Raw genomic sequence first — 16,699 nt, 5'->3', positions numbered from 1 at the left:
GTTTGGGGAACGTATGGTGTTGTAACCTTATGCAGCACACCATATTTCTTCATTAATCCTTCCACAATTTTATTACAAAAATGGGAACCCCCATCATTGATGATTGCTCATGGCATACCAAATCGACTGAATATGTTTTCTTTCAAAAATTTCACTACAGTACTATGGTCATTTGTTCTGGCCAGGATTGCTTTTACCCATTTGGACACATAGTCAACAGCAAATAAGATGTATTCATGACCAAATAAATTGACAAATGGGTCCATAAAATCCATACGCCAACCGTAAAAAACTTCTAACACTTGGATCGGATGTAATGGCATCATGTTTCTCCTTGACAGACTTCCTAACCTTTGACATCGATCACAACTTGAATAGAACTTGTACACATCCTTGAACAGTGTAGGCCAATAAAATCCACTCTGAAAAATTTTTGCAACTGTTTTCTTGACAGAAAAATGGCCTCCACATGCACGAGTATGACAGAAATTAATGACACTCTGTTGCTCATCATCGGGTATGCATCTACGGATGATTTGGTCAGGACAATACTTGAAGAGGTAGGGCTTATCCCAAAAGAAGGTTCTGACTTTTCTGAAGAATTTATGCCTATCTAGCTTACTCCAATGGTTTGGGATTAGACTAGTTGCCAGGTAGTTTGCAATGTCGGCATACCAAGGGACAACAAATGATGCATGAATAACATTCACTTCAAACAGTTGCTCATCAGGAAAATTGTCATGGATTGGTTCATCAAATTGTGTGAGATCTTGACTTGGAATCCTTGACAAATGATCAGCCACCACATTCTCTACTCTCTTCTTGTCTCTGATTTCAATGTTGAACTCTTGTAGGAGTAGGATCCATCAGAGGAAACGGGGTTTTGCATCTTGCTTTGTGAACAAATACTTCAAAGCAGCATGATCAATAAAAATGATCACTAGTGATCCTATGAGATAAGATCGGAACTTGTTCAGGGCAAAGACAACTGCTAGTAACTCTTTCTCTGTAGTTGTATAATTCTTTTGCTCCTCATTAAGAGTTTTGTTAGCATAGTATATCACATGAGGTTTCTTATCCTTCCTCTGCCCTAACACAGCTCCTACCACGTAATCACTAGCATCGCACATAAGTTCAAATGGGAGGGACCAATTAGGGGACTGAATGATAGGTGCTGAAATGAGTGCATCTTTCAATTTATCAAAAGCATTTTGACAGGCAGGAGTCCATTCAAATGGAACATCCTGAGATAACAAATGGTGCAAGGGCCTTGTTATGATACTAAAGGAAGCAAAGAATCTCCTATAAAACCCTGCATGTCCTAAAAAACTTCTGATGTCTTTCACATTCCTAGGGGTGGGGAGTTTTTGAATAGTTTCAATTTTTGACCTGTCTACCTCCATCCCCCTAAATGAAACAATGTGCCCCAAGATTATCCCTGTTTCACCATGAAGTGACACTTTTCCCAGTTGAGTATCAGATTTGTTTCCTCACATCTTGCTAAAACCTTTTTCAGATTCTCCAAACATACCTCAAAGTTACTTCCATAAACAGAAAAGTCATCCATGAATACTTCAACAATATTCTCAACCATTTCACTAAAAATGCTCATCATACACCTTTGAAAGGTGGCTGGAGCATTGCATAACCCAAATGGCATGCGCCTGTATGCAAATGTCCCAAATGGACATGTAAAAGTAGTCTTCTTTTGATCTTCTAGTGCAATTTCTATCTGATTGTACCCTGAGTACCCATATAAGAAACAATAGTAGGCTTGGCCTGCTATTCTCTTCAGAACTTGATCTAAGAAAGGTAAAGGAAAATGATCTTTCCTTGTCACAGAATTGAGTTTTCTATAATCAATGCACATACACCATCCTGTCTGGATACACGTAGGAATCAGTTCATTGTTCTCATTTTTTACAACAGTAACTCCAGACTTTTTGGTACTCCCTGTGTTGGACTTACCCACTTAGAATCAGAGATTGGGTAAATTATTCCAGCATCCAATAGCTTAAGCACTTCTTTTCTGACAACTTCTTCATGTTGGGATTTAATCTCCTTTGCATTTGCCTAACTGGTTTTGCTTCTTCTTCCAAGAATATCTTATGAGTACAAATCAAATGGCTAATACCTTGCAAATCTAAAATGGTCCATCCTAATGACTTTCTGTGCATTTTTAGAACTTCTATCAGTTGTTGCTCTTGCTGAGGTGTCAAACTATAAGAGATCACCACTGAGAATGTTTCCTCTTCTCCTAGAAAGACATACTTCAAATCACTGGGCAATGGCTTTCTCTCAGGCGTGGACTGATGGCTATTAGAAGCCGTGAGCTTACTGTCCAAGTTTCTTAATGGCTCTAAACCAGGCATCAATGTAGGCTTCTCACTTTCTTTGCCTATGACTTCCACTTCTCTTATTTCCTCAAGATCTTGATCTCCTTCTTTGGGTCTTCTCATGACTTCTTCAAAATAATCATTGGTCAGTGTTTGAATCAAGTCTACCTCCTCCAGTTCACTCTCAGTGTCCTGATGTTTGGCTACCCTGAAGATATTCATTTCTAAAGTCATGTTCCCAAAAGATAGCTTTAACACACCATTCCTACAGTTGATGATGGCATTTGATGTGGCAAGGAATGGTCAACCTAAGATGACTGGCATAGGAGGTTGAGGCTCCTGATGCGGCTGAGTGTCCAAAACGATGAAGTCCACCAGAAAGTAGAACTTATCGATTTGTACCAGAACATCCTCCACAATTCCTCGTGTAACTTTGACTGATCGACCAGCCAGCTGAAGGGTCACTCTAGTGGGTTTCAGTTCACCTAATCCCAATTATTGATACACACTATATGGCAATAAGTTAACACTGGCTCCTAAATCCAAGAATGTCCGATCAACCTTTTGACTTCCTATGATGCATGTAATGGTTGGATAACCTGGGTCTTTGTGTTTGGGAGGAGTTTTCAATTGGAGAATGGCGCTGACTTGTTCAGTCAGGAAAGCCTTTTCATGCATATTTGTTCTTCTTTTGATAGTGCACAGATCTTTCAAAAATTTTGCATATGAAGGTATTTGTTTGATTGCATCCAACAGCGGGATGTTGATTCTCACTTGCTTAAACACTTCATATATATCTGTATTTTGTTGCTCTTTTTTCAAATGACTCAGCCTTTGTGGAAAAGGTGGTTTGGGCCTGTATTGAATTTCTTTCCCATCTTCTTTCTGTTTTTCATTTTTCTCATTTTTTTTCATTTTTCTCCATGGTGGATTCATGATCTTTTTGTTCTTCCTCTTTAGCAGCAGGTTGGTTTATCCTAGGATCAGTTGGTTTTTCAATTATTTTTCCATTTCTTAGGGTAGTCACTGCTTGCATTTGTTCATGAGTGTTGGTTTCACTATTTGAGGCTTTTACCTAGTTGGTTTGCCTAATTGGATTATGATTAGTTTGGGATGGAAACCTTCCGGGTTCTCTCACACTCAATGTTTGTGTTAACTTGGTCAACTGGTTACTAATGTCTTCTATGGCTCTGTTTGTTTGCTCCTGAGTTTTGGAAACTTGATTATTGATTCCTGTTTGACTTTGGATGAATTGATGCAGAGTGTCCTCTAAAGGTCTCCTATGAGGTGGCTAGTAGGTGTTGGATAAGGAACCTTGATTTGGTTGGAAAGATTGTTGTGTAGGAAATGGTGGCTGAGAATGATTTACAGAATTATTTCTCCAAGAAAAATTTGGGTGGTTTCTATTGTTGGGATGATATGAGTTATAATTTTGGTTTTGCCCGTAATAGTTTCCCCCTTAATTTTGGTTGTGCCTACCCTCAAAATTGTGTGGGTGTGCATTATTTGTTTGTCCATACAATACCTCTTTGAAAGCAGGTAACGTAGGACATTCCTCAGTCTTGTGCTCTGTTGTGTCACAAACTGCACATTTTACTTCCACTTGATTAACAGACTGTGTTCTCTTGGTTTCCAGACTTTCAATCTTTCTTGTCAAGGCAGCTATCCTAGCATTCAGATCATCAGTCTCACTCAGTTGGTACCTACCTCTAGACTGTGGATTTTCTCTTGAGTCATTAGAAGATAGTGGTCCAATCTCCCAGTTTCTAGTGTTTTCTGCTAGGGTATTAAAGAGCTAGAATGCTTCATCTGGAGTCTTATTATAAAATTCACCATTACACATGGTGAACACTAGCATTTTCAATTGAGAATTGAGAGCGTCATGAAAGAAACTGACCACTCTTTATTGTTCGAAAGCATGGTATGGGCAAGCATGGAGAAGGTCCTTAAACCTCTCCCAAGTTTGAGCAAAGTTCTCATTGGGTTTGCACACAAAATTCATGATTTGCCTCTGAAGGGTGGCAGTTCTATTGGCTAGGAAATATTTTTTTAAAAATGTCGTTTGCATTTCCCTCTAGGTTCCTACGGACCTAGGTGGAAGAGTTCTCAACCATATCTTAGCCTTATCCTTGAGTGAATATGGGAAGAGTTTCAATCTTATGACATCTTCATTCACTGTATAATCCATGCAGGTGCTACACACTTCCTCAAACTTTTTCATATGGGTGTATGGGTTTTTAGAATCCATGCCATGGAAAGTTGGCAACAGTTGGATGGTGCCGGGCTTGAAATTAAACCTATGATGGTTGATGGGAAGAATAATGCATGAGGGAGTTGTCTGCTTAAGAGGATGAAGATACTCCCTAAGGGGTCTAATCATTTCCTGATCAATGGGATCAGGATTACCGTGGTCACTACCATTTGCAGATATGTTGTGTGCAAGATGCATGTTCTCGTTGTGTTGAGACATGAGTGATTGATATTCTATAGTTCTACCTGACCTAAGTATCATACACCATATACAAACAAAAATAAAGTAAAAAGAAACAGAGTTACCAAATTTATCAAGAGATGCTTATTCTTCTTTTCTTTTTTCTTTTTGTTTTTGCCTCAATCTCCCTAGCAACGACGCCAAAATTTGGCTGCACTCTCACCCTACAATTAAAACACAAAACAAAACACAATAAAAATTTTATATTTTTTTTTCTTTATTTAGGTGAGAGATTTATACTCATCAGTGTACGAGTGCAGTTGTAGTCCAAATTTAAATTTATACTTTCTGGATGAGTCCATGTCGTCCACTGAGAGATTTATTTATGACAAAAGAAAAAGAATGTCACACACACGCACAAGCATTTAGATGGATTGATAACAAGATTTTTTTTATGATTTTTTTAATAACAGATACTAGGAAATAAAGCAAGGTAAAAGTTGAAATAAATGCTTAATGTGAGGATATAAAATTGGATAATACTTGATTTAAGATAATTTCAGCACCAACCCGTTGATTCCCAAATTTTAGAAGACAAGATTAGTAACATTAATTTAATTTCAGATATGAGGGTTTGTTACTAAATGCAATTAGAGATAATGATAGTTATAGTTTAAGCAATCCCCATACATGATATGCGGGATTCTAATTTAAGTAACTACCATAAATTCAATTACAATTAATATACAAAACAACTAAATTAATCATCCGGGTTTGGGTATGATAGCGTTTTCAGTTCTAGTAACTCTCATGCGTGACATGAAAACTCTAAGTTAGCCTTACGCTTCAATCCAAACCTAGTTATTTTCCAATAATTAAAACTCACTCATACTAAAATTTAAATTAATGTTACTTATTTAAAGTGCAGCTTTGTTTGGAAATTATTGGCGTTGGACACTGTCTTTGCCTTAACCCAAGATTAGATTTAGCTACTCATTTCCATTTAAAAGTTAATTGACAAGAATTTAAATGACGTAATTTAAATAATAGAATTTAAATGATAAGAATTAAAATAGCAAAAACTAACCGTCCATTTAGGCGGTGGATAATTAAAGACACGAATTAAAATTACAGAAATTTAAAGGCAAAAATTAACCGACCATTTAGGCGGTGAATAATAAAGTAATAATAAATGACATAGAAATTTAAAAGAAGAAAGAAAGGAAGTAAGATTACAAAAGAAAACAAGAGAGAGAATAAGAGCAATTCTCTTAGAGTTTCTCTAAGAGAAACTCTAAGAATAAAATTAAATTTTGATTCAAGTAATAACAATCTTTTTACAAATGCACCCAAGTGAGCTATTTATAGCCCACAAGATGCAATACAAACTACACAATTATTCAACTAAACATAATTATATCTAATGGGCACTCGCAAAACATTCACCTAACTAGTGGAAGAAAATTAGGTAAAAGACAAAAAATACAAAAGACTTTAGGTGGTGGACTACTCATAAGAATACAAAAGACTTTAGGTGGTAAATCACTCATAAAAAAAAATACAAAATAAAGAAAAATTTTCTACAAATTGGGCTTTGTTAGGCCTTTAGTTGGTCTTGGGCCTTTCTTATGTTGGATTCTATTTGATAGTTGGACCAAGTGCACTTAAAACATCCTCTAGACTCCATAGTTGACCCATGAATTTGAGCAACAATAATGGGTAATCCAACGTCTTCAATTTATGCCCCATAATTAATTATAAAAGTCAACTTCCTTGCTTCATCATGTAATAATATGTAATGCAAATAATTATTTATTTTAAGCATAATTATAAAGCCAAAATGGGGATATAATTCATTAAGATTTAGGAAATATTGACCTCTCATCAACGTCTCGATTGAGCGAGAATCATGGAGTGATAAGTTCACAAACTCAGTAACTATGTGTCAGACTTCATTAATGTGACTAAATAACAATCTCATGAAACACATTTCCTAACTTTCAATCTGCCCTAGCCAGGGATGTCCTGTAACATTAGTAATAGATCACATAGGACGTTCACTCCATCAAATACCGACAAGGGTGACAGATCATATTCCCAACACTTGTCTCCATTTATCAGTAATACGAAACCACATAGATGTACGTTCCCATCTCACAATTGGATGGTTCAGTTCATTAGCAAATCCCGCACATCCATACACAAAACAACCGTCCCAGTTCAAGTTTAAGGATCCACACACCATCGCAACTTGATGACATGACCATTATCCATCATATCATGTGGTCTGTCATCGGCATCACATTCGGTTGATCATTCCCCAACGACCACTCACAGATTTACTAGCGATATCTCATATCATATAACGCATGACACACCATTCTCCCATCAATATTCCCATACTGAATGAGATAGCAACCCTTGCGCTAGTCCATACTCGATTAATCGGAGTCATCATTCAAAGAATCTAAGGACTATGAATAGTTTAAGATATTCTGTTAGTAGAGAATTCTGTCACACAGTCTCAACACTTTGAGAATAGGATTCTCACACAAAAGATCCAATGACTCATTCATATAATTGATTGGAGAAAATATGAATGAAGAAAACCTTGCCTTTTATAGATTTATACAAAAACACAATTAATGTATTAAAATAAGCCCACTAGATGTCATCCAAATCTAGCATCAATGCACACAATACTAACAAAAACTACTTCAAAATGTTTTGAAAATCATTAATAAATCAAATTTACTGAAAACATATTTTCTCAATCATTTATATTTTTCAAAAACTATTTTTTTCAATAAATTAAAACACAAATTTCTCAACAATTGCCAAGTAGCAATTAGAAAATATCAAACTCCTTTGATATCAATTGAACTCTTCGATTTATTTTGAGAATTTCTCCATCTTTTCAAAATATCCTAGCCATCTTGAGTGACGTTTAGCAACATATCAATATAATAGATACATAAAAAAAAAAAAAAAACACAACAAGATAACCTAAATGACGATTACTATATAATTCAATCATTTCATTACTAACATCTTGACTCAGTGAGAGTAATGAACTAATCAAACTCATTGACTCAATACTATGTGATATACCTTAGTTTGAGTGATTACATAACATATTAAAAACTTATTTTCAATCATTCATGCCTTAGCCAAGGGTTTTTCCTATCATATACCAACAAAAGACCACATAAGATGTTCACCTTACGACGAGAAGTAATAATATGCATTGTATCTGACAAACACTCGCAATTGTATATTAGTTGAATTAGGTCACACAATGAATATTCTCATCTCGCAATGAATAAGTCTGCATCACCAACAAATCTCACACATTGATACTCAAGACAACTATCACTACAAAAAAATAGCATTTTAGCGGCGGTTTTTTTGTAATTTAGCGGCGGTTTTTAACCGCCGCAAAGTGCTTTAGCGGCGGTTTTCAAAACCGCCGCTAATACAGCCGTCGTGAGGTATTTAGCGGCGGTTTTCAACAACCGCTGGAATAACCGCCGCTAAATGTTGTTTTTTGCGGCGGTTTACAAACCGTCGCTAAGTTTGACATTTAGCGGCGGTTTTGTAAACAATTACCGGCGGTTTGGTAACCGCCGCTAAATATTTAGATATTATTTTATTTCCAGCGGTTATGTATTTTTAGCGGCGGTTTAGCAAACCGCCGCTAATATTTTTAGTGAGTATTTTATTTTTAGCGGCGGTTTAAAGAAACCGCCGCTAAAATAAAACAATTGTTAAAACAATTAGCGGCGGTTTTATTTTGATTTTTAGCGGCGGTTATATAACCGCCGCTGAAATAAAATAATTTGTAAAAAATTACAGCGGTTTTGAAACCGTCGCTGAAATAAAATAATCTGTAAAAAATAACGGCGGTTTTATTTTGATTTTAGCGGCGGTTTCAAAACCGCCGCTGAAAATAAAATAATTTGTAAAACATAACGGCGGTTTTAAAACCGCCGCTGAAATAAAATAATTTGTAAAACATAACGGCGGTTTTGAAACCGCCGCTGAAATAAAATAATCTGTAAAAAATAACAGCGGTTTTATTTTGATTTTAGCGGCGGTTTCAAAACCGCCGCTGAAAATAAAATAATTTGTAAAAAATAACGGCGGTTTTGAAACCGCCGCTGAAATAATAATCTGTAAAAAATAACAGCGGTTTTATTTTGATTTTAGCGGCGGTTTTGAAACCGCCGCTAAATTTTCACGCTTGATTTTTGGCACTTTAGCGGCAGTTTTAATTTTGATATCGTGGCTTTTAGCGGCGGTTTTGAAACCGCCGCTAAAAGCCTAAAAGAATCACTCCTAGCTTGCTTTTTTGGTTCACCAAAACAAAAACCTGTGCCAAATTACTCACCATGCAACTCACAAATAACCTAAAATTTATAACATATATACAAAATTCACATACACAATATTTCAATCCATTTAATCAATAAACCATAAATATTCAATACAACTTAAATATCCAAATATGTAACATATTTTAAACAATTTAATATCCAAAATGAAGTTCCATATCATCACATCAACTTTGTTGGTTTGGATCTTGATGGGTCTGATGAATGTCATGACTTGCATTAGAAGAGAGCCTTCCTGCTGGTGACACTGGTCCACTATGTGCATCTGGTGCCTAAAATAATTAAAATTATATTAGATATGTATACAAAAAGAAAAAAACATACTTTGATGAATATTTGTGGAGATAAATATAAACAATCACTTGAAATGAAAAATTAAAATTCATAATTTAAGAATTAATATATTAACATACCATTGTATTGAGCATAGCAGCAAACTCAGGTGGTATATTCCCCACGATATTGGTGAAAATATAAGCCATTGCACTCTTTAAACTTCGAACCTCTTGTTGACTAGTCTCTAATTTTTCCTCTAATTTTTTCACATATTGTACAACAGGTGTATTAGTATTATTGGATGACGAGGGTGTCCCACTGAATTGAGCAATGGTCCCAAAAACTTGGTTTGGACTAGGACCGAAGCCCAAACCTCGAACTCGGCCTGAATGTTCTTTTCCTAGCACACGAGCAAGTGAATCATTTAAGGAGACTGACTGTGAAGACGTGCCTTGGCTCTCAATCTCAGAAATTTTCTCCTATATGGATTAAAAAACAATATCAATCATAAAAATCTCAAAAAAAGACTTGGGTCTTACTCAAAGGTTTCAATGTCACATTCACCTTTATCATTACATGTCTTTTGAGCAACACACACAAAAAAAAGGTGAGGAAATTGCCACAAGGAAAACTTCAACAAAATATAAGAAAATGTGAAGGGCATTATGTAATTGGTTATAGTACTGCTCACATCTAGACGTAGTCAAAGACTCAAAGCACATGCAAGAATTTTAACAAGAAGTTAAAAACATCCAATCTAGCCAACCAATGCATCAAATCAATATATATATATGTGCGTGTTAAAAAGCTGGATGATATGAATTAGAAGCCCAAATAAGACCAGGCAAATGCTACCTGGCTGACTGCCTTCCTAATATTGCTTCAAAACTATCCCTTCATCATCTTCAACCTCTCTCATCTAAATTTCCCAACCCTAATTTCAGCTGAAATTGCAGTTTTGAGTTCATTCTCTATTCTTGAACATGTAATCACCATAACATTTCATAAAGAAGAAAATATATTATCCAATCTAAGAACCAATCTAAGAACTAATGAAGTAGGATGACATATTTTGAACAGTTGGAATCTACATGAAAAAAATGTGCTTTGAGTCTAAATTATATATTTTTTAAAAGCTACCTTCAGAATACAAAAAGAAACATTTATATATGATGTCATCAAACCCTATTTAGAAGCAAACAATGAAAATTAAAATAAAAACTAATTAGGAAATTCAATCAAATTACCAATTGTTAATTTTTTAAATTGTACCGTGTTGTTGAAGAGGCAATATATAGGAGTCTGATGACATGCAAAACAGTAGTAGGCCAAAAATGCAGCTCAAGTTTTCTTTGGTGAGGTTTCAAATCCTTAACATGGAAAACATCATTAGTATTCATGTCATAAGATCAAACATGTATTGATCTGGATGGATATGAACCATGAGATAATCATCTTGATTCTAATCCCTAGCTGTAGTGCACATCAATAACAAGTATATGATCAACATTACTTGTCGTTGTGTTTTGCCTGATCTTGACATGGAAATCATGGATGTTTATCTAAATTTTACTAAAATCAAGAGTTGACTTTCCTAAAAATTCCAAATCCCTAGATTTAGGTTCTTCTTCATGCATCCTAATATAGTTATATGTATTATTTATCATGGTAGTTGTTATGCCATTTTATTCCTCTATTCTCCCTCGTGGTCTGAGACTAAAAATTAAAGCAATGAACCTCAAGTTTAATCAAACTTACAAGCCTGCTGATGCAAAGTCTAGATAACTCAATGAATGTATTCTTTCTCATTAAAGCACTGATTTTTGTTTATAAACCTCCTATATTTTTCTTGCAGGTTGTGGACTGCTTGATTAAATTGATAGGTCCCAATGGTGGTGAAATTTGTGATAATGCCTCTATATTTTTGGCTTGTGATACAGTTATGAATTTGCTTTTGAAGGTAGTATACTATATTACAGACTCGCAGATCTCTGTAAATTTTGTAGTTGTTTCTAGAAGATATTGCTGATATTTGTATTTCTTTTATGAATAGAGTGAAGAAATCGATGTTCCATTAGATGGTGATTATTTTGTTCATCTGTTGGAAGCATTGTCATATTGGGCAGGTATCTGTTCAGTCACTGCATTTAAAAATTGCTTGGTTTCTGAATATTGACTAGAAGACTTGGTTCCCAAAATATCTTACTATTTAATCTTTTCTTTTTTTATTACTGCTTGCCTTCATTACTTCAGATTCCATCTTTTAAATGATATCTACTATTGTGAAACAGAAAGTAAGCCAATAGGAAGAAACCTTTCCTGTATTCACCCTGTATGGGGTTTTAGTGAGCTGTGAGGTATGGGAAGGCATCTCTAAGGTTGTTTTTCTTCATTTAAGAGTGAATTTTCCCATATTCTTTTGAGCATGCTTTAAGATCAAGAAAACTTGTGCTTGATTCTGAAACTAATGTTGACTTTTATTAAAAAATTAAAGTTCAAGAAGAATGTAATGCAATGGTAAGACTCTTATTGATTACACCTCTCAAAAGACATGAGTTATTTATTACCCAACTTGAGGATAATTGTTACCTGATTTTCGTAACTCATAAGCTTCCTGTTTTTAAGGCCCAGGTGGATGTTTGTGTCTACTAGAAATGGCAATAGCCTGATTGTGTTGAATTATATCAGATCATACGCAGCTTCCTGTTTTTAAGCTTCCTATTTTTTAGTATATGTATGTTTTCTGCTAACAAGTTCAACTAAACTTATAACTCATTTACTAATAAAGCATAATATAGATAAAAGCTTCTTCTATGATTCAAAAAGTGGAATGGTTATGATACAAAAAAAACTTACGCTTATAGTTCGTGCTCCTTCATTCACAAAAGATCCATCTTTCTTCTTATGCGTCGCAATGTATAATAAACCCCTACTCACAGGCTGGCCACTCTCAATTTCCTATAATTTAGAACAATTTCACATAAATATTAGTTGATGTTAGAATAAAAAATTCATATTAAGGATAAATTTTTGCAATATTACCATCTCATATTTTTTCCTTGCTAGACTTTTCGACCCTCCTGTGTGTGGAATTGTCAATTTGAATCGATTTTCAGCATTTTTTTGACATATCTCCTAGATATCCAACAAAAACATCATTAGTTTAATCTTAACCACTTAGTCGTATAAATATTAGTAATCTTATAAGCAAGATTAGTAACATCACCTTAGTCTTATCTCGTGCACGATAGTCAATAAAACTTGCCCATTGGTCTTGAGATATTCCCGGTGGATGCTTTGTAATATTTGCTTCTCGACCAATATTGGGATCATACCACTCATGGTATAATTTACATCTATTGTCCTTCCATTTCTTCCCAATGTTCTTCAAAATAAAATTTTTAGCAGGCCCCTCGTCAACATTAAATTTTTCCTTCAAAAAACAACAATATTAGTTACAATAACATATTCAAAAAATATATCAAAAAATACAATATTAGTTAATTACCATGATTCTATTTTTGTAAATTTCTTCTTTGTATGTCTTCGGTACTTTGTGCCAACTTTCATAATTGACAGGAAAAGCAACAAAATCAGAGGCTAATTCTCCTAAAATCCCTCCAAGAAGTCCAGCTGGATCTCCAATTGGTTGGAATGATTCATTGAACTCTAACATAACACGCCTTCCACGTGCTAGTAACCAAACATCTTTAACCCTTAGTTTTTCCTGTTTTATAAGCCCTTCTTCATCTGTCAATCAAAATACATATACCTAATTTAATAATTAATGCAAGTATATAATAAAAACATGCAATTTAAATATTTTGGGCATACCTATCACATTAACTATCCAGTAACGACGTGATGTAGACGAGGCTGTCGATGGAATATCGTGAGAGAGATGTGGGGTGAATGATTCTGATGGAGTCTGCCTAGATCCTGGAGGTTGTGATGGGGCATGGCCAGATAATGGAGGTTGCGGTGGAGTTGGGGAGGATGCTATAGGTTGTGGTGGAGCTGGGGATGATGCTGGGGGTTGTGGTGGAGCTGGGGATGATGCTGGGGGTTGTGGTGGAGTTGACAATGATGCTGAAGCATGTGTGGGAAGTGAGGCATCTCCACCTAAATCAGTAATGCCTGTCTTTCTTAGACGTTTCTTCCTAATCATGGCTGCAATTTTTTATGCATGAGAAAAACATGCACATATATATAAAGCAAAGCAAAAAAAAAATATAATTTGACATTTTAATAATAAAAAACATTTTAATAATAAAATTCAAGGGAAGATCTTTGGGGTTGGATCATAGGAGACACCCAGCGATAAATCTTGCCATGGATGTTTTTGATGTTATTAATGTTTAAAAATGCTTATCTTTCCAAATTGGTAACTTATGACCATTCCTAGTTCTAAGTTAATTATAGTTTGGTGCCACTTCTTTTTCCTAACATTTTAATATTATGACAGATATGCGCCAGCAGTTCTTCTTCTCCGCCATTTTGATGTCTTCCGGAACTTGGTTTCTCAAATGGGCTCACCTCTTGATCAAGTTGGTGTCAGCTCTGAAGTTGCATCCGTTATTAAGGAATATACAGAGCCAGTTTCTGAAGAGGAAATAATTTATTGTGAAAAAAATTCTGATGGCGATTCAGTAAGATCCAGATAACTTCGACATATCTGATTTATAGTTTGGAATTTATTACTATATATATAACTATCATGTATGTCACTAAACCTTAAAGTCTTGTTTGAATTATCATAATTTCTTTTCTTTTTTTTCCCCTGCAATTCTTAAGATGGATGACAAAATCTTTGACAGGTAAAAGAGTCTAGTACAGATAAAAGTTCCTATTGGAATAAAACTATACAAGGACGCAAAAAAAGACTTTATTCAAATGCATAAAGAAAGAACATGAAACTAGAGAAAGAATGTGATGTAGCATGAAGATTTTGTGCTCGAATCTCTTAAAAGAATAAGGCATGCCAGTCATGAAATATCTGCTTCTCTGTAAATATACCTAGCTAACTTGATCAACAAATGAAGGATCTCAAAACTCTACTCAACAGACCACAAAACCCTGAAAAGTTCCCAGAACCAGAATGTTCTATAACAATTTGAAGATGTTGGAACATTTTCTATAAAAAAAAAAAGAATGAAAGAAAGAAAAAAGTGGTTGGGGTGGTAATAATCTGCTATAGTGGCCAGAAATTTCAATTCAGTCCTCTAGTTGAGCCCACAGAGGGCAAGATGATATACTCCTCTGTTCTTAGTCATTCCAATATGCTTCACTATCAATTAATTTGCCTTTTAAGGTTATGCAAAATTCAAGGGGGTATCCCTAGGATTCTAGGTTTCCTGAGGGGTCACTTATGTAAGTTGATGTTGAAAGGTCTTTGGGGCAAAGAACCAAAGTCTATGGGACAACTCTATTACCATTGTTTTCTATTGTCAAAAGACTGACTTACTATGATGCCTATACTTCGCTGATGCAGCAAATGAAGGCTGCTGAATCAATAAGCAGGCATCCTCTGCTGTTAGTTGCAGCTTCTGACAGTTCTGAAGGTCTGCCACCAACTATTAGACGGTGCTTCACTCATGAGATCAGTATGGGGCCTCTGACTGAAGAACAAAGGGCTGAAATGCTGTCCCAGACACTTCATCATGTTTCAGGACTGCTTCCTAATGTATGTGAATATATGTCCTCTTTTGTTCTTTTGTATATGACCAGAATTTTCCAAGGGGTCCCACATAATAACGATTGACAGTCTTCTATGTCTAAATCTGCACTGATGGGTAACTCTGCATGGCGGGAGTTGGTCATTAAGATTACACCAGAATCTAAGAACATGACTTGTTTGAAATGTTAATCATCTTAATTACTCAATCTTACCTTGTGTAATTGAGTCTTTCTTTAAGCTAATGATTTAGAATTTTTGGTACCTTTTATTTCAAAGCAATATAGTAAATTTAAGTATGTCATTTGATGGTCATTATGGCTCAGGAAATTTAATCCTGATACTTCTTTACAAGATTACGCCATAGGGCTTAGAAAATTAAATTATTTAAATAGCACAATTAGTTAAAATGCCTGTGACAGTGCCACTGTTACAATTATCCTAATTTGTCAATTTTAACTTAGGAAATTGTTGTCTTTCTTTTCAGACTTGTAAGATAACCATTATGTCAAAGCACTCGACTAATTTAATAAGCAACGTAAAATGCAATATAATTTTCTACATTTAAGAGTGTGTAATGACCGTTAGATGATTACATGATTTTAAAAGTGTTTTTTTAAACTAAATCACTAATCATAATTTGACTATTTCTTAAAGTATAATAAAATCATTAACCTCCTTTTATCTTAAATTTGAATAATAATAATGTTATAAAGAGCAACCTAGCTATCTGTAAGCCCCTTGGGACAAAGAGGTCTCATTAAAGTAGGGATAATCTCTTTTAAATCAAATCTCGTGTCATTTGGACTATCTCTTTTGAGTTTGAACATGTATGTTTGTGGTACGTGTGAGCACAGTAAATCTAAGATAAACTACAGAACATGCAATGGATGGCTACAGTACCTCTTGGTGGCCCATGAAATACTAGCTACACTCTGATATGAAAATTACCCTACCAAGTACTGCTACTATGTCCTCTACAACTAGGGTTCAAATTTCTTGAGACAAAGTCATAAATATTTTTGTATGTTTACCTGGTGCACATGGTTCTATGTAATAGCACATCAAACAAAATTAACTATATTATTTCCAAACAATATCTTTTACCATTTCTCATAGGTAAACAACGTTATTAGTGAAATGCCATAAATTGAAGTCCAGCAAGTAATCAAGAGAAGAACACAAGTTCAATCCTTATGATCACAATTTGGAACTGTTCTGGATGAAATTAATGGAAAACAGAGCCCACACTTACACAACATATATATGAATCCAAGATTGCTAATTAGTAATTACAGATGAAAGAAAGTCTTGACTGCATTGCTTATCCTTCAAATGCAGTCACAAGAAAACATCCTCAACAGTTTGAACATGTAAGGTTTCATTAGGTTAGCTTGTATTCGAATGTGCTACTTCTTCCTAGTCTACATTGACCAACTGCCATGAAAATAGCTCTGTTTGTGTCCTAAGCGGTTATGTATTTATTGTCTAATTAGTCTAAACCCTTCTAGTAAGACATGTGAGGTGATGGTGAAAAAAAAATCTTAAACCTTTATGTTGTATTTGCTTATTATATTGTTGTTACCAC

At 34.9% G+C, this 16,699-nt stretch overlaps 2 protein-coding genes across 3 annotated transcripts; one reads left to right on the top strand and one right to left on the bottom strand.

Annotated features, from left to right (window-relative positions):
- Positions 1–9,215: 9,215 nt before the first annotated feature.
- Positions 9,216–13,179, bottom strand: LOC127804743 (uncharacterized). 2 transcript variants are annotated; one of them, XM_052341716.1, is made up of 6 exons: positions 12,946–13,179; positions 12,664–12,870; positions 12,480–12,572; positions 12,294–12,395; positions 9,575–9,916; positions 9,216–9,433 (listed from the first exon to the last, which is right to left on the bottom strand). In XM_052341716.1, exons 1-6 carry the CDS (start codon positions 13,111–13,113, stop codon positions 9,329–9,331), a joined length of 1,017 nt encoding a protein of 338 aa, XP_052197676.1. In that variant the 5' UTR covers positions 13,114–13,179; the 3' UTR covers positions 9,216–9,328. The 2 variants fall into 2 exon arrangements, with proteins under 2 accessions (XP_052197676.1, XP_052197677.1); XM_052341717.1 differs by lacking the exon at positions 12,480–12,572.
- Positions 13,180–13,835: 656 nt separating this feature from the next.
- On the top strand, positions 13,836–15,303 carry LOC127804385 (peroxisome biogenesis protein 6-like). Its single transcript, XM_052341245.1, has 3 exons — positions 13,836–14,086; positions 14,929–15,120; positions 15,202–15,303. Exons 1-3 carry the CDS (start codon positions 13,964–13,966, stop codon positions 15,301–15,303), a joined length of 417 nt encoding a protein of 138 aa, XP_052197205.1. The 5' UTR covers positions 13,836–13,963.
- The last annotated feature ends 1,396 nt before the right edge of the window (positions 15,304–16,699 follow it).

This window comes from Diospyros lotus, chromosome 6 (genome assembly GCF_014633365.1).
Source record: "Diospyros lotus cultivar Yz01 chromosome 6, ASM1463336v1, whole genome shotgun sequence".
In the NCBI taxonomy this organism is placed as follows: domain Eukaryota; kingdom Viridiplantae; phylum Streptophyta; class Magnoliopsida; order Ericales; family Ebenaceae; genus Diospyros; species Diospyros lotus.
The sequence above is the reverse complement of the archived record's forward strand: the minus strand, read 5'-3'. Positions and strand labels throughout refer to the sequence as shown.

Excerpts from the sequence above, each read along its gene's own strand:
- LOC127804743 (XM_052341716.1), bottom strand. The coding sequence starts at position 13,113 with ATGTTAGAGTTCAATGAATCATTCCAACCAATTGGAGATCCAGCTGGA. Across the intron at positions 12,871-12,945 it reads TTTACAAAAATAGAATCATG|GAAAAATTTAATGTTGACGA; the intron begins GTAATTAACTAA and ends TGTTTTTTGAAG. Across the intron at positions 9,917-12,293 it reads AAGGAGCACGAACTATAAGC|GAGAAAATTTCTGAGATTGA; the intron begins GTAAGTTTTTTT and ends TAATCCATATAG.
- LOC127804385 (XM_052341245.1), top strand. The coding sequence starts at position 13,964 with ATGGGCTCACCTCTTGATCAAGTTGGTGTCAGCTCTGAAGTTGCATCC. Across the intron at positions 14,087-14,928 it reads AAAATTCTGATGGCGATTCA|CAAATGAAGGCTGCTGAATC; the intron begins GTAAGATCCAGA and ends TCGCTGATGCAG. Across the intron at positions 15,121-15,201 it reads TTTCAGGACTGCTTCCTAAT|TCTTCTATGTCTAAATCTGC; the intron begins GTATGTGAATAT and ends AACGATTGACAG.